Source organism: Aquarana catesbeiana, unplaced genomic scaffold, assembly GCF_042186555.1.
Source record: "Aquarana catesbeiana isolate 2022-GZ unplaced genomic scaffold, ASM4218655v1 unanchor213, whole genome shotgun sequence".
In the NCBI taxonomy this organism is placed as follows: domain Eukaryota; kingdom Metazoa; phylum Chordata; class Amphibia; order Anura; family Ranidae; genus Aquarana; species Aquarana catesbeiana.
The window spans coordinates 56,722-77,060 of NW_027362639.1; the positions used below are offsets into that span (position 1 = coordinate 56,722).

The 20,339-nt window shown below is 47.7% G+C and overlaps 1 protein-coding gene across 2 annotated transcripts in view; it reads right to left on the minus strand.

The window, feature by feature from the left end:
- Positions 1 to 352: 352 nt before the first annotated feature.
- PARP10 (poly(ADP-ribose) polymerase family member 10) overlaps positions 353 to 20,339 on the minus strand; it is a 98,582-nt gene continuing 78,595 nt past the window's right edge. For both annotated transcript variants that reach the window (XM_073611150.1, XM_073611148.1), the window contains 7 exons: positions 14,605 to 15,203; positions 8,381 to 8,593; positions 5,405 to 5,516; positions 3,972 to 4,888; positions 2,878 to 3,052; positions 2,178 to 2,491; positions 353 to 901 (listed from right to left, as the gene is read on the minus strand). In XM_073611150.1, coding sequence (XP_073467251.1) covers positions 2,181 to 2,491; positions 2,878 to 3,052; positions 3,972 to 4,888; positions 5,405 to 5,516; positions 8,381 to 8,593; positions 14,605 to 15,203 — 2,327 coding nt within the window. In that variant the 3' untranslated portion in view covers positions 353 to 901; positions 2,178 to 2,180. The remainder of the gene's footprint in view (positions 902 to 2,177; positions 2,492 to 2,877; positions 3,053 to 3,971; positions 4,889 to 5,404; positions 5,517 to 8,380; positions 8,594 to 14,604; positions 15,204 to 20,339) is intronic.

Genomic DNA, 20,339 nt, shown 5'->3' on the forward strand with positions numbered 1-20,339 from the left:
ATATTTGTTCCATGATTCACAGGGAAGAGAAATCCTCCAGCATTGTTCAGTATATATGGGAAATGGTGACTCTAAAAGCCAAATATTCCTTCTCCTTCATGTTGTGGAAGGGGCGGCGCCGTGTCCCCAATATACAGAATATTATTTCTAACACACTTGTATGTACAGAAGGCAGGAGTTGGGGTGTCACACATCAGTGTACTGATAGTACCCAACCATCTTCCTATCAGGTCTGTCAGTCTACGGAGTGTAACTAGACACACTTTGCAGCAGGGATGCTGACTGCACTATCTGCCATACAGAGAAGCAAAGAAATATGGAACAGCAAAGACAGTGAAATAACTAGCGAATATTCCTCGCATTATGTAAATTTATTCCGGGTTAAGTGAACACAGAGAATATTCCGGATATAAAAATTCTTTATTCCTACCTGCTGGCTGTCCAGTGATGGGCGGGGACTAGAACACAAAAATGACAGGTGTCACACCCCCACCCCGCCCCTGCAAATCTCATCTGTCCCAACCCATCACTGACTTTGTTATTCCAGCCAATCCAGGTCCAAACAGGAAACCAAGCCAAACAACTTAAACCCCTCCCACTTTAGCCACAACTACAGAAAACCCCTCCCGCTTTACCAGCCACAACCACTGAAAACTCCTGCTTCACTAGCCACACCCACAGGAGTTTTCCTTTAGTTCAGGATTGGCAGCAGTTGATGAAAGGTCACATGACCCATGAAAAGCAGCAGCTAAGTCACATGACCATTCCAATATTTGCTTCTAGAAGACCAGGAACTGTTGCCGATTAACAGAATCAGGACTCCCCCGCTATCCAAACCGTGTGAAATCTTCCAATGAACCTGGCCAAGAACATCCAGTGACAGCGTCAGAAGAAGAGAGACCTGGGAAAAGAAGCAGAATTCAGACCACAGTCACACCGTCCAACCCATTATATTATATACACCTTCCCTACTCTCCATATTAAATCCCTACAATCCTCCCCCAAAAAATCCCTACTATCCACCATCTTCCCTCCCCAAAAAATCCCTACTATCAACCCATTTGCCCTCCCCATAAAATCCCTACTATCCCCCCCATCCTCCATCTTTCCTCCCCTTACCTTCTCTTCTATCCTCCATCCTTCCTCCTCCAACCTTCTCTTCTATCCTCCGTCCTCCAACCTCCTCTTCTCTCCTCCATCCTTCCTCCTCCAACCTAATCTTCTATCCTCCAAACTTCCTCTCCCAACCTTCTCATCTATCCTCCATCCTTCCTCCAACCTTCTCTTCTATCCTCCATCCTTCCTCCCCAACCTTCTCTTCTATCCTCCATCCTTCCTCCTCCAACCTTCTCTTCTATCCTCCGTCCTCCAACCTCCTCTTCTCTCCTCCATCCTTCCTCCTCCAACCTAATCTTCTATCCTCCAAACTTCCTCTCCCAACGTTCTCATCTATCCTCCATCCTTCCTCCAATCTTCTCTTCTATCCTCCATCCTTCCTCCCCAACCTTCTCTTCTATCCTCCATCCTTCCTCCTCCAACCTTCTCTTCTATCCTCCGTCCTCCAACCTCCTCTTCTCTCCTCCATCCTTCCTCCTCCAACCTAATCTTCTATCCTCCAAACTTCCTCTCCCAACCTTCTCATCTATCCTCCATCCTTCCTCCAACCTTCTCTTCTATCCTCCATCCTTCCTCCCCAACCTTCTCTTCTATCCTCCACCCTCCCCTTACCTTTGCTTCTGACCTGCATCCTCCCTCCCCTTACCCTCTCTTCCATCCTCCATCCTTCCTCCCACAACCTTCTCTTCTATTCTCCATCCTTCCTTTCCCAACCTTCTCTGCTATCCTCCATCCATCCTCCAATCTTCTCTTCTATCGTCCATCCTTCCTCTCCCAACCTTCTCTATCCTCCCCTTACCTTCTATCCTCCCTCTCCTTACCTTCTCTTCTATCCTCCATCCTTCCTCCCCTTACCTTCTCTTCTATCCTCCATCCTTCCTCCCCCTACCTTCTCTTCTATCCTCCCTCCCCCTACCTTTCCCACTATCTTCCTTCATACTCTTCCTCCTGCCCCCCCCCCTCTTTTTTTATCCAAAAATTTCCTGCCCCCTTTTCTGCCTCCAGCTAACCTTCTCCCCCCTGTTGCCCCAAGTGGGGTACCTGCCCTGCAGTCCACCTACCGGTCACTTTGATGCATCTTTGCGCTTGCGGCAGGTGATCAGATATTCGGGATAGGCCTGGGTGTCGTTGAATATTACGAAGATGGCAGGATTTTTCATGCTGCTCACCAGGCTGTCATAGCGGCGCGGTACGCTTCCAGAGTTTTCCATTATTGGGGGCGTCCTCATGTTCTCTTTGCCCACAGTGTACTCCCCGGTGAGGACCCGAGCCACAAACACAAACTTCTTCCCTTCCTTATTGGGGGGGGAATAATGATCCCGCGCGGAAATTTCCGATTCCACCGCAAAATACACACCCTGTCCATACAGCGTGGCTGGCAACGAGGAGAGGAGACAGGTTAGAGACTGGGGGGTGGGGGAGAACATGATGGGGTATAATGACAAGTTTGCTGAGGGGAAATAAAACCAATGGAGGGGGGGAGGAATCACTGTACAGTAATTGGGGTGGACACCATAGTTGCATAGTTAACCTGGTTGGAAAAAGTCCATCCAATTCAACCAACATAAAAGATATTATTACATTAAACACACACCCCATCCTATAAATCCTATAACTATATTATGTACACCTAGAAAAGAATCCAGGGTGTTGGCCACAGGGGGAGACAACACTGTACAGTAATTGGGGGTGTCGTCAGGTGGGGGGAAATCAAGGTACAGTATGGGGGTGTCAGCAGTGGGGGGGGGGGGTTGTCATTACCGTTCTTTCCACAGAAGCTGCGGTTGAAGCCGCTGTGGCAGATCTCCTTGGCGCTGGTCTCATTGGTGCCGTGGTACAGAACGCGCTCCGCTGGCTTGTTGGGGTCGCTCATCACCATCCGCAGCTTCTTCAGCTGATACTGATTGTACAGAAGAGGATTGTGGACTTTGTGGACCTGTGTGGTTGGTGACACAAGGGCGACAACATGATTATGGGGACAGAAATGACTGGAGATCATTCATTCTTGTCTTATGTAGGAGCGGATAATGGCTTTTGATTGGCTTTTATTGAGTCAAACACTCCTCCAAAAATCAGACACATAAATAAGAGAGTCCAATTTGTTGCTCTAAAAGCGATGGGGTCACCTGATCAGCAGTATGACACGCCCACAGTACCCTATAGGGGTATTAGTGTATAATCACCTGATCAGCAGTATGACACGCCCACAGTACCCTATAGGGGTATTAGTGTATAATCATCTGATCAGCAGTATGACAAGCCCACAGTACTGTATAGAGCTTACATTGTGGTGCAGAAAAATCTGTTTTATAACATTTATCTGTTAGGAACCGGTGATTCAACTTTCTAGGGGGGTCCAGTTATTAGCATCCATTTCCTGGGGTTCGGCGTTCCCAGAATAAGTTATGGAAGGCAGAACGAGCTCCAATGTGCCTCTGATGTCACCAGGCTGGGAAGTCATATTCTGCTCATTCTTAGGGCGGTCTGCTATTTATGTATACAACCCCAATATGTCTTCTAGATTTATCAGCCACCTGGCATGAGCTTGGCCTACATGATGCTCCGCCTACCACTTGTTTGTAGACTACACCGCTGCCTATCAGTCTAGTATTATATATATTCATGTACGTCAGCTGCCACCAGTGTGGAAAACCTGTGGGCAAGAGAGCATGGCACTTGACCCCCCCCAGACATTCTTGTAGAGGCTCCTGATGAACATCACTCTGCCCCAAGCCCCAGACAGATATGGAATCTGCCACATCTAGTGTCCTATACTGGGACAGAGAGGAGTATGGATGGCAGAATATTGGGGGAAGTATCACCGGAGTAAAGGAATTCGGGTTGGATCTACTCACCTGCAGGACATCAATGAATGGTTTCAGATCCTGTAGAGTGTTCAGGAAGGGTTGGACTACACACTTATATTCCTCTGAGGTGTCTGGCACATCGTTCATTTCTACATCTGCGCCTACTTTCAGATCCATTGCATCGATCTTGGCCTGGGCTTTGGACTGGAGGGTAGTAACAATCTCACTGATCTCCTTCCAGCACAGGCTGGGACCATCTAGAAAGCCCTGTATTTGTAGCTCGCTTTCATACTTCGTAATTTTCACCTTGTGCTTCTTCTCCAGGGCCTTCAGGATCAGTGGCATGTCCTGTAAGACATCCATTTCTCTAAAGCTGACCGTGTTCAGTTTCGATGTTATGGCCTTGCGGAGGGCTGTACCTGCCACCACGATACTGGTCTCATCGCCAGCAAGAACTTTGATCTGGGCCAAGTCTAATGTAACCGCAGGTTCATTGTAGTAAGCTGGATCTTGGAGCATTCTCATTGGTCTACTGTAGTCATGTGCCGTCTGGTCTTGGAGAGACATTTCCAGGGCTCTTTGGAAGGATTCTTCAGCATCGGCATTTTGGTGCTGCATAAGTGACATCTCCAATACTCTCTGGAGCTCTTCATCATCCTCCTCCGCCTGTACAGCAGGCCCCTGACTATCCATCGATCTCTGGATGGCCAGGAGTAGCTGAGCTTCTTCATCCAGTTCCCGGTCTGTGTAATCCCTGCGGGACATTTGATACACTTGGTCCATTTCTTCATCCTTCATCTCGGAGGTGCTTGAGTCATTCTCCTTCAAGGAACTGTCTGTATATAAGTCTTCCTCCGAGTCCTCATTATGGATGTTTTGACCAATAGTTGTTGAGCTTTCACTGGATGGGGTGTCAATGGGTTTCTCGTCGCTCTTCAAAAGGGAGGCAAACCTCTTTATTCCTTCTGCAGGAGAGAAATCAAAAGAAAAGCCCTTAGGGTATATTTCCAGGCAGAAATGTAAGGCTTGCTTGGTCCATAGGAAGTGTACAGGGGTCAGAACTAAAGGAGTTCAATTGCTAAGCTACCATTGACTTGGGCCTGCAGGTTGGATTCATATTAAACCAGCTGCCCGAAAACTTTCCACCAATCATTTCTACCACAACCTGAGAGGCCAGACTGCCAGTCCAGGCCTGGATACATAACTCTGCTTCTTTCCTCCAATAGGCTAGGAACACCCACCTTATATAGAAGTTCAACTCTACGCTCTAGAAAAAGGGGCAGGGCATCCCTAGAATAGGACGGCCTTTAGTTCAGTAGACTCTACCTACAGTATGGCAGCAGCAGGGGTAATAATACGAATATGGGGCCATAGGCTGTGCTATTGGGGCAGATTTTAGTACATTTCTCTTCCTAGCAAATACCTCTACTGCTTCCCTCCGATTCCTTGTGTAACACTGGGAGACAAATGAGGATTATTACCCATGTCAGCTTGAAACAGTGCAATGTCTGGCACCTCATCCGTGACCATCGATTGGACAGAAGACGTTGTGGCAGCGGCTGTGCCATGGACAAAACTCCAAGGATCGATGTGCTGCGAGACACAAGAAGAGGACACAATGGTCAAAATATGGAATCTCCCCAACAGCAAAACGAATCTACTAGACTACAGAGGACAATCCCCCAACGTCATAGGACGACCCCAATCACCGGGCCTCATAGGACGATCCCAATCACCGGGCCTCATAGGACGATCCCAATCACCGGGCCTCATAGGACGATCACAATCACCGGGCCTCATAGGCCCTAGTCTCATAGGGCGATCCCAATCCCTCTGGTCTCATAGGGCGATCCCAATCCCCCTGGTCTCATAGGGCGATCCCAATCCCCCTGGTCTCATAGGACAATCCCAATCCATAGTTACATAGTTAGTAAGGTTGAATAAAGACACCAGTCCATCGAGTTCAACCTGAGCGAGTGTGGGTGCATGTCTACAATTATCCCTATTTTTTTATTTAAGGTACCCATATAGCGCTGTGTCAATTTTTTTTTTTACGCAGCGCTCCACACATATATTGCACACTCACATTGGTCCCTACCCTCAAGGAGTCCACAATCCAAGGTCCCTAACATTCATACACCAGGGCCAATTTTGGACAGAAGCCAATTAACATACCAGCATGTCTTTGGAGTGTGGGAGGAAACCGGAGTACCCGGAGGAAACCCACGCAGGCACAGGGAGAACATGCAAACTCCAGGCAGGTAGTGTCGTGGTAAGGATTTGAACCAGCGACCCTTCTTACTGCTAGGCGAGAGTGCTATCCACTACACCACTGTGCTGCCCCACAATCCCCGGGCCTCATAGGACGATCCTAATCCCCCTAGTCTCATAGGGCGATCCCAATCCCCCAACCTCATAGGATGACCCCAATCCCCCTGGTCTCAAAGGACAATCCCAATCCCCCAACTACAGAGGACAATCCCCAACCTCATAGGACGACTCCAATCCCCGGGCCTCATAGGACAATCCTAATCTCTCTGGTCTCATAGGGTGATCCCAATCCCCCAACCTCATAGGATGACCCCAATCCCCCTGGTATCAAAGGACGACCCCAATCCCCCTGGTCTCAAAGGACGATCCCAATCCCCCAACCTCATAGGATGACCCCAATCCCCCTGGTCTCAAAGGACAATCCCAATCCCCCAACTACAGAGGACAATCCCCAACCTCATAGGACGACTCCAATCCCCTGGTCTCAAAGGACGATCCCAATCCCCCAACCTCATAGGATGACCCCAATCCCCCGGGTCTCATAGGACGATCCTAATCCCCCTAGTCTCATAGGAGGATCTCAATCCCCCAACTACAGAGGAGGATCCCAATCCCCCAACTACAGAGGAGGATCCCAATCCCCCAACTACAGAGGAGGATCCCAATCCCCCAACTACAGAGGACGATCCCAATCCCCCAACTGCAGAGGACGATCCCAATCTCCCAACCGCAGGGGACAATCCCAATCTCCCAACCGCAGAGGACGATCCCAATTCCCCGACCGCAGAGGACGATCCCAATTCCCCGACCGCAGAGGACGATCCCAATTCCCCGACCGCAGAGGACGATCCCAATTCCCCGACCGCAGAGGACGATCCCAGTTCCCCGACCGCAGAGGACGATCCCAGTTCCCCGACCGCAGAGGATGATCCTAATCTCCCCGGTCTCATAGGACGATCCCAATCTCTCTGGTCTCATAGGACGATCCCAATCTCCCTGGTCTCATAGGACAATCCCAATCTCCCTGGTCTCATAGGACGATCCCAATCTCTCTGGTCTCATAGGACGATCCCAATCTCTCTGGTCTCATAGGACGATCCCAATCTCCCTGGTCTCATAGGACGATCCCAATCTCCCTGGTCTCATAGGACAATCCAAATCCCCCGACCGCAGAGGACAATCCAAATCCCCCGACCGCAGAGGACAATCCAAATCCCCCGACCGCAGAGGACAATCCCAATCCCCCGACCGCAGAGGACAATCCCAATCCCCCGACCGCAGAGGACAATCCTCAGAGGATTTTATCTGAATCTTTGTCCACAGATCTGATCAGAATGTCCAGAGTGATCAGAGTCCTCCATCTATTATGGACAAGCTGGACTTCCCCATCCACAGAACTGTTGGGAATTTCCAATCCAGAAAGGACAGATTGAGCTCCCCTTGGTCTTATTATGGGAGGACTCAGAATTCTCCGTTTCTCTTTCATGATTTTAGCTGATTTGCATAATTTTCTTCTCAGCTCTAAACCAATACTGGCTATATTGAGATTTCTCTCAAGCAGCCCCATCAATTGATTCTTCTATCCACCTGAAGCGGCATGGATAGAGGACAGCGCCTGCATTGGAACTAATGATACAATCGGGACTGGAAGGATACACTCGGACTTATGAGGGAGGGAGGGAATACATGGGGACTGGGAGATAGATCAGATTGGGGGATATACATGGGGACTGGGGGCAAATACATCCGGAGTGGGAGATGCATTGGATTGGGGGATACATCCTGACTGCGGGGATACATCCAGATCTGGGGGGGGTAAATCCAGACTTGGGGGAGGGTACATGGGGACACATCGGATTGGGTGCAGTCAATGTTTGGCTGAAAGTGGTGACAGAGCCATACACAGCTTGACTGAGGTGAATTCTGAACCGTAATTGGCCACCTTAACACTTACAAAGCAGCATAAGAGGATGTGGAAGGCGCCATGTTATTCTGAGAATACTGGGAGACGGGGGTCATCACCATCCAATACTTCCACAGTCACTGATATAGAATGAACTTGGAGATCAGGTAACAGACTGCCAGGAGGTAAGTACTTCTCCTAAGAGGCAGCCCCTGTCCACCATCATCATCTACAGAAAAAGACAAGCCGGAGAACCCCTTTAATGTTAGCAGAGAGGACTCACCTCACAATCTAGATCCTTCCCGGAAATCTGCGGGGTGCTGATGATACAATGATACTGCTTCTCTGTGTCACGCAGGATGCGTTTCCCTTCACTCCCCACCAGAAAATGCGTCACCCAGGGGTACTCCAGTGTAATGGTGCGGGAGGAGAACGAAGACACGACATGCTGCAGCAGTTCCACTGCCGTCCTACATGAGTAGGTGTCACCCACCACCTGAAAGATGTAGATGTAGAAAGATCACATTGAAATATTACACCAAGAACTTCACCCAAACTCACCCACAATGGAACCCAACCAGAAACACGGCCATCAAGCTTGAGTCCCAGGATGGACGCTGGGGGGGGGATTTCCTACTGGTGGACACCCGGAAGACTTAGTAAGACAGTAATGAAGCATTGGGATCATTAAGGCATTTATGAAAGCTTTGCTGTATCCCTTCTATACGATTTCTATATGCTTATCGGTGAAGGTCTCATCTCAATCCCTGGGAACAAGTCACAGTATCTGACAAAAGTAAGTACACCCCTCAGTGACATTTGTGTAAATCTTTTCTTCAATCTTCATGTGACAACACTGAAGAAATTACACTTTGCTACAATGTAAAGTAGTGAGTGTACAGCTTGTATAACAGTGTAAATTTACTGTCCCCTCAAAATAACTCAACACACAGCCATTAATGTCTAAACCGCTGGCAACAAAAGTCAGTACACCCCTAAGTGAAAATCTCCAAATTGGGCCCAAAATGTCAATATTTTGTGTGGCCACCATTATTTTCCAGCACTGCCTTAACCCTCTTGGGCATGGAGGTCACCAGAGCTTCACAGGTTGTCACTGGAGTCCTCTTCCCCTCCTCCATGATGACATCACAGAGCTGGTGGATGTTAGAGACCTTGCGCTCCTCCACCTTCCGTTTGAGGATGCCCCACAGATGATCAATAGGGTTTAGGTCTGGAGACATGCTTGGCCAGTCCATCACCTTTACCCTCAGCTTCTTTAGCAAGGCAGTGGTGGTCTTGGAGGTGTGTTTGGGGTGGTTATCATGTTGGAATACTGCCCTGCGGTCCAGTCTCTGAAGGGAGGGGATCATGCTCTGCTTCAGTATGTCACAGTACATGTTGGCATTCATGGTTCCCTCAATGATCTGTAGCCCCCCCAGTGCCGGCAGCACTCATGTACCCCCAGACCATGACACTCCCACCACCATGCTTGACTGTAGACAAGACACACTTGTCTTTGTTCTCCTCACCTGGTTGCCGCCACGCACGCTTGTCACCATCTGAACCAAATAAGTTTATCTTGGTCTCATCAGACCACAGGACATGGTTCCAGTAATTCATGTCCTTAGTCTGCTTGTCTTCAGCAAACTGTTTGCTGACTTTCTTGTGCATCATCTTTAGAAGAGGCTTCCTTCTGGGACGACAGCCATGCAGACCAATTTGATGCAGTGTGTGGCGTATGGTCTGAGCACTGACAGGCTGACCCCCCACCCCTACAACCTCTGCAGCAATGCTGGCAGCACTCATACGTCTATTTCCCAAAGACAACCACTGGATATGACGCTGAGCATGTGACCTCAACTTCTTTGGTGGACCATGGCGAGGCCTGTTCTGAGTGGAATCTGTCCTGTTACACCGCTGTATGGTCTTGTCCACCGTGCTGCAGCTCAGTTTCAGGGTCTTGGCAATCTTCTTATAGCCTAGGCCATCTTTATGTAGAGCAACAATTCTTTTTTTCAGATCCTCAGAGAGTTCTTTGCCATGAGGTGCCATGTTGAACTTCCAGTGACCAGTATGAGAGAGTGAGAGCGATAACACCAAATTTAACACACCTGCTCCCCATTCACACCTGAGACCTTGTAACACTAACGAGTCACATGACATCGGGGAGGGAAAATGGCTAATTGGGCCCAATTTGGGGATTTTCACTTAGGGGTGTACTGACTTTTGTTGCCAGCGGTTTAGACATGAATGGCTGTGTGTTGAGTTATTTTGAGGGGACAGCAAATTTACACTGTTATACAAGCTGTACACTCACTACTTTACATTGTAGACAAGTGTCATTTCTTCAGTGTTGTCACATGAAAAGGTTTACACAAATGTCACTGAGGGGTGTACTTACTTTTGTGAGATACTGTATATGTAATGATATCAACAGCAGAGATTTAAGCCATTTCTCCCTGAGGAAGCAGGCTTTTGTCCTGCATAACATGATGGAATCTTATGCGAGATCCCCTTTGTGATCAGATGGGACCCCATACAATATATATATGGCATCATCTGCAATTGTACTGTGCTCGAAAACAATACTGTGATGTCTGATACAAATCTTAATCTTTCATTTTTAAGGTTTTGTAATATACAATTATTGTTTATCTTTAATTTGTTGTGGTACCTATAAAATCCTAGTAGGTCTTCTTGGTAGGAAATTGCCTATTTTTCAGTGTCTTGCAATTCTGGATCTATTGAGATCTCCTTCCCATTGTCTCTAATTATCGTCTATCATTAACTCCTCTTCTTTAATATGGACACTTGTGAAGGACACTTGTGAAGGACAAAGTTAGCTCCACTCCTCTCATGGTAATGTAGAAATAGATTTTGTTCTGTGAAAGGAGGAATTTGTTTCTCCAATCAGGAGAAAGGGTTTTGTTTTTTAAGGGGTGAAGCTCACCACCTTCCTCATGGACAGTCTTTGGAGGAACTCCTCTCAGTTATAGGATTGCTCAGTGGGAGTTTCCAATGTCCTAGGTGGGCATGGGTTGAGGGCCAGTATTCTCTGGGGGGTTCCAGATACTTCTGGAGAAGGAAATCTAGAGATCGCCAACTTGAGTCTGGTACCCATGTGTCCCGGGCTCTGGGTATGTGGACCCTTGGTGCGGCCTGCAGTTTGATGCCTTTACCAGAGTTCCTGATGGTGGAGGTGGACTCTGCTAAGGGCTCCCAGGTTGCAGCCCCCCCCCCCCCCCCCCCAAGCACACCTATGCAGGCTTCAGCTGACCAGATTCAGGGTGGCACAGGAGCCAAGAGTTAGTGACAGATATGACCGGGGAAGGGACTGTATGAAAACAGGTGGGGGTTAGGTAATCCAGGCTTTACACATCTGTGGGATTCCAAGTAACAGGTCAGTCTAGCTTGTCGGAGGAACCACAAGTGACAGATCCATGTGTTCTGTGCCTCTTGTTTCCAAAGGAATCTGTGCTGGTCAGGGAATGATGGAAGGTGGTGGGGCCCTACAGAGAAGATTGCTTGTCAGGAGAAGCAGTGAGACCAGTGGAGGCCGTTTCATGACTGTGGGGGATGGGAGTGCAGAATGTAGACTGGGTGGGGGTCAGTCTGGAGAAGTGGGCGGTCCAAGGCAGGCTGTATTTGCTTAGGTAATGCCCGCATGTAATGCTGGGCCTCCATGATGTGCAGGTTGGTGGACAAGATATGTTCCTTCTTCGTAGAAGTCTCCCACTCTCTAGGTTTGAGACCTTCATGCCTCTACAGACAGAAGACTTATCTATGAAGGAATGGAATATGGAGGGCGGCGTTTTGCAGGGTGTTGCACCCATCGGTCCTTCCCTCTTCCTTGGTTGTCCATCCAACCTCTTCATTATTTTGTTTGTAGTGGTGGAAATAAGCTCAGAAGAATTTAAAGCTGTAGCTGTTTAATTTGATTATAATTTACCTTCCCTGGTTCCTCCCTCATCAACATGATAGTGACAGCATCGCTGGGTCTCTATGCAATGCGGTCAGATTATGGCTGGTGGGAGGGGTCAGCGGGGTGCTATACATCACAGGGTTCCTGAAAACATCACAGCACCCACCTCAGTACTCCTCTACAGAGCCCTTAGTCTTGATGCAAGCAATGGGAGGAGTCATAAGAATGTCAAAACATCTTGATGGGTGGGTGTAAGTCTGGAAAAGTGGGCGGTCCCAGGCAGGCTTTATTTGCATAGGCAATGCCCACATGTGATGCCGAGCCTTCACGATCGAAACAAGTGAAATCCAATGAATGAATGAAAGGGGCGGGGCCAGGGACAGTCAGACTGGAGAGGAAAATGCTAGATGATGCTGGACGTCCTCCAGCCAGCAAATGAGGCGGGGCTCTATCTGACTTGCTGCAGCTTCTAATGCACAATGTAAGAAGCTCACAGTGTGTGGTAAGAGAGGAAGGAGAGGAGCCGATACAACTGTGCAAGACTGAAGGGGAGGGCAGTGGGAGGTGGTAGGTCGCTCCCTTTGTACATTATGGCGGTAGGTCACTGTCTTTGTACGCCGTGGCGGTAGGTCGCTCTCTTTGTACACTATGGAGGTAGGTCGCTCTCTTTGTACACTATGGTGGTAGGTCGCTCTCTTTGTACATTATGGCGGTAGGTTGCTCTCTTTGTACGCCGTGGCAGTAGGTCGCTCTCTTTGTACATTATGGCGGTAGGTCGCTCTCTTTGTACGCCGTGGCAGTAGGTCGCTCTCTTTGTACACTATGGTGGTAGGTCGCTCTCTTTGTACATTATGGCGGTAGGTTGCTCTCTTTGTACGCCGTATCGGTAGGTCGCTCTCTTTGTACATTATGGCGGTAGGTCGCTCTCTTTGTACGCCGTGGCAGTAGGTCGCTCTCTTTGTACACTATGGAGGTAGGTCGCTCTCTTTGTACACTATGTCGGTAGGTCGCTCTCTTAGTACATTATGGCGGTAGGTCGCTCTCTTTGTACACCGTGGCGGTAGGTCGCTCTCTTTGTTCACCATGGCGGTAGGTCGCTCTCCTTGTACACTATGGCGGTAGGTCGCTCTCCTTGTACACTATGGCGGTAGGTCGCTCCCTTTGTACACTATGGCGGTAGGTCGCTCCCTTTGTACACTATGGCGGTAGGTCACTCTCTTTGTACATTGTGGTGGTAGGTCGCTCTCTTTGTACACTGTGGCGGTAGGTCGCTCTCTTTGTACACTGTGGCGGTAGGTCGCTCTCTTTGTACACTGTGGCGGTAGGTCGCTCACTTTGTACACCGTGGCGGTAGGTCGCTCTCTTTGTACACCATGGCGGTAGGTCGCTCTCTTTGTACACCATGGCGGTAGGTCGCTCTCTTTGTACATTATGGCGGTAGGTCGCTCTCTTTGTACATTATGGCGGTAGGTCGTACACTATGGCGGTAGGTCGCTCCCTTTGTACATTATGGCGGTAGGACGCTCTCTTTGTACATTATGGCGGTAGGTCGCTCTCTTTGTACACTGTGGCGGTAGGTCGCTCTCTTTGTACACTATGGCGGTAGGTCGCTCTCTTTGTACACCGTGGCGGTAGGTCGCTCTCTTTGTACACTGTGGCGGTAGGTCGCTCTCTTTGTACACAGTGGCGGTAGGTCGCTCTCTTTGTACACTATGGTAGTAGGTCGCTCTTTTTGTACACCATGGCGGTAGGTCGCTCTATTTGCAGGTTATGGTGGTAGGTCGCTCCCTTTGTACACTATGGGGGTAGATCGCTCTCTTTGTACATTATGGCGGTAGGTCGCTCTCTTTGTACACCGTGGCGGTAGGTCGCTCTCTTTGTACATTATGGCGGTAGATCGCTCTCTTTGTACACCATGGCGGTAGGTCGCTCTCTTTATACACCGTGGCGGTAGGTCGCTCTATTTGCAGGTTATAGTGGTAGGTCGCTCTATTAGTACATTCTATATGCGGAGATGAAATATTCTCGGGGGAGACACTTTGCTGGTTTTGTAGCTCCGAAGCTGTAAATTTTTCTTTCATGAAATACGTCTTGAAGAGTTCCATCCAGATACCAGCTACCTGTGGGGGTCCAAGCTCTGACCCCTTCATCACCACAACCTTCTAGAGGAGGGCTGTATACCCCCAGGAATGTCATCAGGATCTATTAGAGTTAGATGGGGGGGGGGGGTCATGTGCCTTGAAGGGATGCTTGGGCGCATGTGTGGTGCCATGGAGCTCCTCAAACTTGTCCTTGGGCATCAGGAGCAAGACTTATAGATGAGAAGAGCTCAGTGGAAGCTGGACATTTAGCCCTTTCCATGGGTTTGAATGCAGAAAACTTGCTGTGTTGCTGAGGCCCGAAGACCTTGGGGTTAGTGTTAGGTTAGACCTAGAGTTAGGCAAGACCTAGGGTTAGGTTAAGATTAGGTTAGATCTAGGGTTAGGTTAGGATTAGGTTAAACCTAGGGTTATGTTAGGATTAGGTTATACCTAGGGTTAGGTTGGACCTGGACATCAGGGTAATCTGGCAAGAGTAACGCTCACCTTGAAGCCAAACCTATAATCCTCTTCCAGAGGGAAGATTGTCACGGCGTCCATTCCAGCCAGAAGTTCATGATGATATCTCTGCATGAAGGAAAGCTCAGCTGCTTCCATGACGACTTCAGCCTCATGTACATCAGACGCAACTCTCCCCTCATCTCCCAAAGACATGGAGGTACTTGGAGGACCATCCTGGTCTTTGCCTTTATCTGTGTCTGGGGAGTGTAGTGTCCTTGGGGTGCCATGCTCATCATAACTTGCCTGGGAATTAGGTCCTATTTGTGGCATCTCTGGTACCTCTAAACCCTTATAATGTGTACTGTCCTGGGTCTCCTCCACTCCATCACATTCCATTTCATCCAACTGCTCATCTTTTCCTGGAATACTCGGCTCCCCTATGTCCTCATCTGGGGCTCCAAGGACTTGGCTGCCACTCTGCTGTATGTTCACAGTTTCAAGAGTCTTTGTAGGCTCTTCTTTCTCCATTTCTCTCTCTTGGGCGAGGTCATGCCCTGGACTTCCCAATAGCTCAGGATAATATCTGGAGACGGACAGCTGACAGTTATGTAGGGTGTGTTGTCTGCCGAGGACCTGATCCACCACTAAAAACAGAGCAATAAAAGAAGTTAGAGCTAATGTTTCACTCCTTGGCTATATAAAATGGCGGTGTGAAGTGTCACCACCTTCTACATCACTGACCTGTCAGATTGCTATATATATATATATATATATATATATATATATATATATATATATATAGCAATCAGACCAGATCTGAAAGAACAGAATACTTTATATCATTTGCCTATTGCTGAAACCCACCTATAGCCAATTCCCTCCTTCCACACCCACAGCCAATCCCCTTCTCCTGTACTGCTCCTATGGCTTATCTCCTGCATTCTCAGCAGCCTGTACTAATAGTAAGGCCAGTTACCTTCTGCTGTATCCCTTCCATGGCCTGTCATTTGATCAGTGGCGGCCGCTCATGCAGGGTGCAGCCCCCCTATTCCATGCGTCCACCCCCTAAACTACATGCAGGGCGTCGGACGCATGGATTCCTATGGGGGTTTTTTTTGTAGAAGACTGAGGCTCAAATTGGGTTCAAAAAAGGGTGGGCTCGGGGCACAGCGCCCACCAAGTTGTGTGACATTAGCGAATTCATATTTGCTAATGTCTTCCCATTTTTCCTCCGGGCCAATCAGGAGGAGGGTCCTGAGACCCGATTGTCCGGGAGTCCTAAGACCGGATTGAATGGAAGGAGAAGTGACTGCCGAAACTCGGGAGGAGACACAGGGGGAAGCCGCCGAAGCTGCAACCAGGATGGGGCAAGTATGGGGCTGGCGGTGGACTTTGTGGGCGAGCGATGTGGTGATAGAGCGGCAAGGGGGAGCTGCGATCGATGGAGCGAGTGACGAAGGGGGTGAGCACCAGCCGCCACTGCATTTGATGTACCCTTCCTATGACCAATCATTTCCCTCCAAACTATCCTCATAGACACGGATCTACGCCTGTATCACTCATGGTCATTAATCCTATGCTCATCCCTTCTATGAAACTCATCTGTCTCTGTGCCCCTCCCATGGCTAATCACCTTCTCCTATAATCACCCATGGCCACTTATGGTCCACTTCTCTACCCTAGCCACAGCCAAACATCTACTCCGGTACTCCTCCCATTACTAATCATATTCTGCTGCATTCCCTCTGTGACCAATTATCTGTCCCTGTACCCCTCCCATGACCAATCATCTTCTCCCATACCCTTCTATGGTTGGTAATCTTTTCCTGTATGCCTCCTTTGACCATTCATCTCGTTTGGTACCCATACTATGCCCAAGCATCTTTTCCTGTATCCCTCCTATGACCAATCATACCCCCCCTGTATTCCTCCACTCACCAATAATCTCCTTCTGTATTCCTCCTAGAATCAGTCTCCTCCTCGGGTATCTCTGCTTTGGCCAATCATCTGCTCCAGAACCACTTCTATGGCCAAAGATCTTTCTGTTTCCTGCCTTTGAACAATTATCTCCTCCTATATGCCTCCACTCACCAATAGTCTACTTCCATAGCCTTCATCATCTCCTCTGGTATCCCCCATGTGACCAGTCCTCTCCTCCCATCCCCCTCCTATGGCCACGCCTTTCCTCATGGTTCTATGTTCCCATCACAGCTGGGCCTGTTCTACTTCTCTAGATGAGATTTTCTGTCTTCATCCATCCTGCAGCTTCCTGGCTCAGAACGTCAATGACGGACAAGTTTGATGTTTGTAGGACCACCCTTCCACCCATTGTATCTGTATACTGAGTGGGTGGAGCTTCATTATCTCTCCTTAGTAGGATTGGCTGCTGTGCTCAGGAACCAGATGTGTATACATTAACCCCTTCTCAATTACACAGAAGACTGCAGATCTCCCGCTATCTATGCGTTCAGGAGAATGGAAGGTGAGCGTTTGTTTCTAGGACGTTCCTCTCCAGGCACAGATGGGGGGGGGGGGGGGGACGACACTAAAGAGCCTATAAAGAATTATCACATCAGATCTGCCTGTTCATTCTTTCTGTACGAAATACACATGTTCTTTATGCCATTTTCTAATGATATACAGTTGTGCGCAAAAGTATTTGCCCCCTTTCTGATTTTTTTTGCATATTTGTCACACTTAAATTACTCCGATCATCAAACTAATTTTATTATTACACAAAGATAACCCGAGGAAATACAAAATGCAGTTTTTAAAAGATTTAATTTATTAAGGCAAAAAAGCTGTACAAACCTGCCTGGCTTTATGTGAAAAAGTAATTGCCCCCTAAACGTAATAACTGGTGGTGCCACCCTTGGCGCAGATATCTGGCAATGAGTCTTTCACATCGCTGTGGAGCAATTTTGGCGCACTCTTCATTGCAGAATTGTTTTAATTCAGCCACATTGGAGGGTTTTCCAGCATGCTGGTGTGTTTCAGATGAATGTCCTGCTGCATAACCCAAGTGCACTTGAGCTTTGGGTCAGGAACTGATGGCCGGACATTCTCCTTTAGGATTTTCTGGTAGAACTCAGAATTCATGGTTCCATCAATGATGGTAAGTGGTCCAGGTCCTGAAGCTGAAAAGCAGCCCCAGACCATCCCCCTACCACCACCATGTCGGACTGTTGGTATGATGTTCTTGTTATGAAATGCTGTATTAGTTTTATGCCAGATGTAACGGGACGCACACCTTCCAAAAAGTTACATTTTTGTCTCATCAGTCCACAGAACATTTGCCTAAAAGTCTTGGAAAAAATCGAGATGTTTTTTGGTAAATGTGAGATGAGCCTTAGTGTTCTTTTTGGTCAGCATTGGCTTTGGTCTTGGAACTCTCCCATGGACACCATTTTTGCCCAGTCTCTTTCTTATTGGTGAATCATCAACACTGATCTTATCTGAAGGAAGTGAGGCCTGCAGGTCTTTAGATGTTGTTCTGGGTTCTTTTATGACCTTCTGGATGAGTCCTCGTTGAGCTCTTGTAGTGATTTTTGTAGGCCGGCCACTCCTGGGAAGGTTCACCACTGTTCCAAGTTGTCTCCATTTGTGGATAACGGCTCTCCCCGCAGATCACTGGAGTTCCAAATCCTTAGAAATGGCTTTAAAACCCTTCAGAGACCGCTCCATGAACATTACTTTGTTTCTAATCTGTTCTTGAATTGTTTTAGATTGTGGAATGATGTGTGGCTTTTTGTGATCTGTTAGCGTGATGCACTTTGTCAGACAGCTTCTATTTATGTGATTTCTTGATTCAACAGGTCTGGCAGTAATCAGGCCTGGGTTTGGAAAGTGAAATTTAACTCAGCTTTCCAAAAAATGATGGTTAATCAGAGTTCATTCATGATTCAGCATGGGAGGGGGCAATTACTTTTTCACATAGGGCCAGGCAGGTTGAACAGATTTTTTTCCCTTAATAAATGAAATAATAAGTAAAAATTGCATCTTGGATTTACTCGGGCTATCTTTGTGTAATATAAAAATTAGTTTGAGGATCTGAATCATTTAAGTGCGAGAAATATGCAAAATAAATAAATAAAAATCAGGAAGGGAGCAAATACTTGTTCACACAACTGCATTATGGGCAGTAGTATAATGCCCCCAAGTACCTATCTCCAGCCCATCAGAGTACCCGAGTACCTGTCTGCAGCCCATGCCTCATAAAATATACATTGAGGTGTTTGCTTTCCAAAATGGGGTGATTTTGTGGGTAATTCCATTGTCCTGGTGCTCAGGGACCTTCAAAAGTGTGATAAGTAGTCAGGAAATTAGATGTGCAATTTATGCTTCTAGAACAGTGGTTCTCAACCTGGGGGTCGGGACCCCCTCGGGGGTCAAATGACGATTTGCCAGGGGTCACCAGATCCTGGGCTGTTCCTGAAGCCCACGCTGCTCTCCCAGCCTTTTTGCGGCCGCCCAGCAGGACCCAATCTCCTGATTTTGGCATTGATGTCGCTGCGAGACACTACAAAGTCGATAACACTACCTGTGAATAGTGTTGCCATTAAAAGTCCCCACTACAGTTCTCAGATCAGCAGATGACCTTGATCAAGAGCACCTAAGTTGGCTGATCAGAACTCCCCCCCCAGCACTGCCACTGATCCCATCCCCCACCAGCACTGGCACTGCCACTCATCCCAACTCCCCGCCAGCACTGCCACTCATCCAATTTCCCCCCCCCCATGGAAGGGAGAGGAACAAAGAAAAAGGAAGGGGAAAGAATAAGAGAAAGAACAAGAAAGACGGCTAGAGAGAGGGATGGGGAAAAAAAACAAGAAATTAGGATAGAGAGAGATAAAAGGAGAACAAAGAGAAAGAGTGGTACATCCTAAAATGTACCATAAGGGGTTTTAATACTGTATGAGTGGAAGGGACTCAGGAAGCGCTAAATGTCCATGGGTTAGGGGCACAAATTACTTGTCTTGCCTTGGGTGCTGACAACCCACGCTACAAAAATAATTTTACTGTTAGGGGTCCCCACAACTTGGGAAATTTTATCAAAGGGTCACGGCACTAGAAAGGTTGAGAACCACTGTTCTAGAACATCTGAAGGTGCTCCCTGCATGTTGGGCCTCTATGTGGCCAGGCTGTGTAAGAGTCTCACACATGTGATATCGCCATACTCAGGAGGAGTAGCAGAATGTATTTTGGGGTGTAATTGAAAGTATGCATATGCTGTGTGTGAGAAATAACTTTTTATAACAATTTTGTGTATTAAAAAAAAAAAAAAAAAAAAGTTTTTTTTTTTTTTTTTTATATTTTTGCTCTTTTCAAAAATTAGATATTATTTAAAAATAAAAAAAATAAAAACCCAGTAATTATTAAATACCACCAAAAGAAAGCTCAGTTTGTGTGAAAAAAAATAGGATTTTTATAACAGTTTACCTGTAAAATCGTTTTCTTGGAGTACATCACGGGACACAGAGCCTTAAGTAATTACTTAATGGGTTATAGGCCACCTTCAGGTGATGGACACTGGTATACCCAATCCAGGAAGTTCACTCCCTATATAACCCCTCCTCCTTCCAGGAGTACCTCAGTTTTTGTAGCAAAGCAATATACTTGCATCCCAAAAAAGAGGGGAGGGACCTCTGTGTCCCGTGATGTACTCCAAGAAAAAGATTTTACAGGTAAGCTGTTATAAAAATCCTATTTTCTTTATTGTACATCATGGGACACAGAGCCTTAAGTAATTTACTGAATGGGGACGTCCCATAGCAATGCTA